General features: G+C 40.9%; 1 protein-coding gene across 2 annotated transcripts in view; it reads left to right on the top strand.

Annotated features, from left to right (window-relative positions):
* The window catches only part of LOC102679156 (cell wall protein DAN4-like), a 5,960-nt gene extending 2,740 nt beyond the window's left edge, over positions 1 to 3,220 (top strand). The window contains exons 4-6 of one of the 2 annotated variants that reach the window (XM_031510206.1): positions 1 to 388; positions 1,898 to 1,948; positions 2,044 to 3,220. The exon at positions 1 to 388 is cut by the window's left edge and continues 2 nt beyond it. In XM_031510206.1, coding sequence (XP_031366066.1) covers positions 1 to 388; positions 1,898 to 1,948; positions 2,044 to 2,763 — 1,159 coding nt within the window. In that variant the 3' untranslated portion in view covers positions 2,764 to 3,220. The remainder of the gene's footprint in view (positions 389 to 1,897; positions 1,949 to 2,043) is intronic. The other variant, XM_031510207.1, reaches the window with a different exon arrangement.
* The last annotated feature ends 882 nt before the right edge of the window (positions 3,221 to 4,102 follow it).

Below are 4,102 nucleotides of genomic sequence, written 5' to 3' on the forward strand. Positions count from 1 at the left end.
GGGTCAACCTCGCCGGAAGAGACTCAAAACTGACCGATCGTTGCTCAAGGATCGGGAATACGATCCGGACAGGCATTGCGGAGTGTGGAACGAGGAAACCGGCAAACCTTGCACCAGGTCGCTCACGTGCAAAGCGCACACGGTCTCGTTGCGCCGGACGGTCGTCGGTCGGAGTAAAACTTTTGACAAACTCCTCGCGGAGCATCGTGCCTCAAAAGATGTCCCGAACAGGCCGACAAAAGTGACCGTGACCGGTACGGTGACCGTATCTTCCGCGACTTCGAGCTTGAACCCCTTAACACCTACCACTCCCACCTTGACCATCGAAACGGAAGCACCCAGCTCGCCACCCGTTCTATCGCTGCCAGACACGTATCCACTGCCAAAGGTAAGGAGTTACCGTATCGATATTATTGTATCTCTTTGTTCTTTTTTTTTTTTTTTTTTTTTTTTTTTTTTTTTTATTCTTCGATTTTTCTTCTGTGGTATATACATATTCTTGGTAACACAGTGTACGGTGTGATGATCCTTCGTGCTGCGACGTCCTCTTGTTTTGTTATTGTTAGTTTTTCTTTTTTTTATACATATATGTATAAATTAGTATCACTATTTATTGTATTTTGTCGATCATATCTTGTAAATGGTGATTTTTTTTTGGGGGGAAAGATGTATATAATTATTAGAAGAGAAATTTAAAGTATTTTTGTATTCTTTGGTTTGGTTGACTGGAAATGAAAGTTGTTTTGTTGGGTTGAAAGAAAAATTGATTTTTCATTGGTGTTCAAAAATTGTTGTTTTTTTTTCTTTCATATTTCTATTTGAGATATCTCTGTGATCGTCGTGTGATCGTGAATGTATCGTTAGGAACATTGTGTATCGTTTATCAAGAATTTTCAAAGCTTTGAAGAAAATTTGCTTCAATGACTAAAAATTCTTTAATTAAAATTTGTTTTTTTTTTATTTATAAATATTTATAAATATGTACTCCTTATTGAATTTCATTTTATAAGATAATATTTACGCATGACCCGTTATTTGATATTTGATGGATACAATAAAACTTTCATTTCTCGTTATCCTTTGATAAAATATGGTGAAATCAAGCGAGTAGTGGAGTAATTTATCTTTTTCTCTTTAATCTATTCAAATTCACTTTCGAACCTCTTTATTTCAAACACTTTTTTTTTCTATATATTTCATTTTTGGGAGAAATATATCGATTCTCGAAAAATTTAGCACATCTTTTTAGAGCGAACATTAGCTAGAATTTCGAATTTTTAGAATAGTTTGCAAATTTTCAACGGCTTCGAATGCTTCGATTCGAAAGAAAAATCTATAAAGATTCGCAGTTCAATAAATTTTTGAATTTTCTTCTGTTAAATATTTCATTGGGAATAAAATTCCGCAGCGTCTTTAAGAAATGTACGAATCCTTCGAGGGTTGTCATGACCACAGATCATGTCGATCTTAATTAAAAAAAAATAAATGCTGGTCGTGCTCGGTTATATCGATCGCTTGCAAGTACTTTTAATAGAAACTAGATTCGATGTAGGTGATATAACAATCTGGTTTCCCGTCGATTAAAATTCACTCGTTCCTTCCAAGTTTTCGAGAAGGTGTTAGGCATCAGGTATCGATCGATACCCGAAAATCATTCTCTTTCGTAGATCTCTTAAGACGCACTAGACGGAACGTAGCGAGGCTAAGAAAAAAAAGAAAAGAAAAGAAAAGAAAAGAAAAAAAGTTTAGAAAAAGAGAGAAAAGAAATGGAAGAAAAAGAAAGTAGTAATGTAGCTGACAAACATGGATCGATCGATGACCCAGACGAGTCAGCTGCGACCAGTAGTCCGCAAGTAGGGTGTCGGTTGATACCTGTTTTCTGTTTTTGTTATTGCAGGCTGTTGATTTGCTTTATCGGTGTCTGGCCCCGCATGGCTCCACTAAACCTGTAAGGCATGGTTTCTTTTGGGCACTTAAACGCCAACACATCTCGTATGGGCCCTACGATTCTTATTGCGAGTCGCCAACGCTTCTCTTTTTTAGACCAAGCTCGAAGAGGACTTCGCCAACGAGGAGCTGAGGAGCCTGGAGTCGACGCTAGTGAATTCGACCGGTTCGTCGCAATCGAGCTCGATGATGGCCCCTATATCCGTGGTGTTGCCATCTCTATCACCGTTGCCGGCTAATAACGAGGAATCGTCGTCGGTCGCCACGCTGATACCGAGCACAGCGTCCCCAGCTATACCTGTGCCAGCAACACTGCCAGCCACGTGTACGCAACCGTCGTTGGTCACGACGGTCCTCGAGGCTGAGACACCGATGGACATCGACCAGGAAGCGGCGATGACCATCTATTCCCCCGTTTACAAGGATAAATCGAAGTTACTGGTCGAGCTACCACGTTCGAACAATATCGCCCATTCTCCTATATCGTCTATGCCCAGTTTGCTGTTCGAACCGATGGACCAGCTCGAGCAACTGGAACAATTGGAGCAGCAACACGCGACACAGATCAACGGAAAGAGACTGAACCACGCGACTCGTGCGAGTCCCGTTACGCAACGACAGTCGAAGAGGATCAAACACGAGTACCATCAACAGGACTTGTCCACTGCGATACAGGTCGAGGCTACGACAACCTCCTCTCCCTATCCTCATTTCGGGGACATATCTTGGTCGAACTGTCACCCGGAGCCATTGGCTGTTAGCCGATGGCTTCGTATTTCGTCCACCCGTAAGCAGTATAACTTTAATATTCACTGACATAAGACCCCACCCACTCCAGGCTGAGGACCGTGCGCCATGGGCGTTTGTCTACCTCCTATTTTTTTCGAGATCCTTTTTTTCATGGTCGTCCTCGTCGCCGTCGTTGATGGTCTAAAGGTCTGAAGCCTGTCGAGAATGGGACAAAGTCTTGATGTTCGGTGAAGCCTCGATGTGATGAGCATGCGCACGGTGGGAACAACGTACGCGAGCAATTTCGCATACGTGGAAAAACAAGATGGGTACGATGTTTTGCATGCTTATTCTGTCTACCGGAACGAGTAATCTCGGCCAGGAATGCGATAACAACAACAATGATCCTTTCTTTTTGTACCGCGCGTCGTCTATATTCTGCCAACCGATGATCGTTTTCTTAGAAAGAATCACCACCATCGTCAGACGTTCGTAGGCATGTTAATCGCATTATTGGATCGCTCACTTTAGAGGATATACGCGTGAAACTGGAAAAAGTCGCAGGGTTTCGCAGAAACAGAAACAACAGAAGCACGTTCCAGATTCTTTTTAATTTCTTATCTTTCTTTCGATACTTGCTTGTTTACGAAAATGTTTACGAAAATAGATCAACGCGAGAAATCAATATAATAAAAATAATCGCGAACGCGATTCATCAAATTCACGATTATCGTTGCAAAACATTCCCGGAATATTATCGTTATTCCCCCTTGAACTGTTCGCTCCAAGAGGCTACAATGCAAAATAAAATAGCATTTTTTTAATCTCGTAACGATGCTTCTGTTCCGATTTTATATATTTTTCACGGAAAAGCGAATCGGGATCATCGAGTTGTGCAACAATATCGATGCTAGCCCCTTTTTCAAGCGTTATAATTATATTGGCAGTAGGTAGGTATTAGGACATCGACTGATATTCTTTGTCCGCGAAATCAATTTTTTTTACCGAAAATCGTTGCAAATCTCTCTCGGTGCAGGATCAGAAGGGATAGGAGATTCGGACTCTGGTTGCTGCGTTTCGTCGTAACGCGACTCGTTTGAAGGAAAGATAAATGGAGAGCAAAGGGAGGAAAAAATAGAGAAAGAGAAAAAAGGAAGACATCAAAGTGAAAACGAGGTTTAAAAAAAAAAAAAAAAGGAAAGAAGAAAAAAAAGGAAAAACGAACGAGTCAAAATTCATGCTTGCCCGTAGAGGTTTTTCGAGCGAGAAGAGAGAAGCGACGATGATAACAAGTGGAATGAAACGACATCGAAATTTTAGTCAACCCTTGTGTATGCGTGTTTGTGCAAAGGATAAAGGATCACGTGACCAGCCAACAAAAAAGAAAGAAAAGATTATTACTTTTTTTTTTTTTTTTTTTTTTTTT

Source organism: Apis dorsata, unplaced genomic scaffold (genome assembly GCF_000469605.1).
Source record: "Apis dorsata unplaced genomic scaffold, Apis dorsata 1.3 scaffold_217, whole genome shotgun sequence".
Lineage (NCBI taxonomy): Eukaryota > Metazoa > Arthropoda > Insecta > Hymenoptera > Apidae > Apis > Apis dorsata.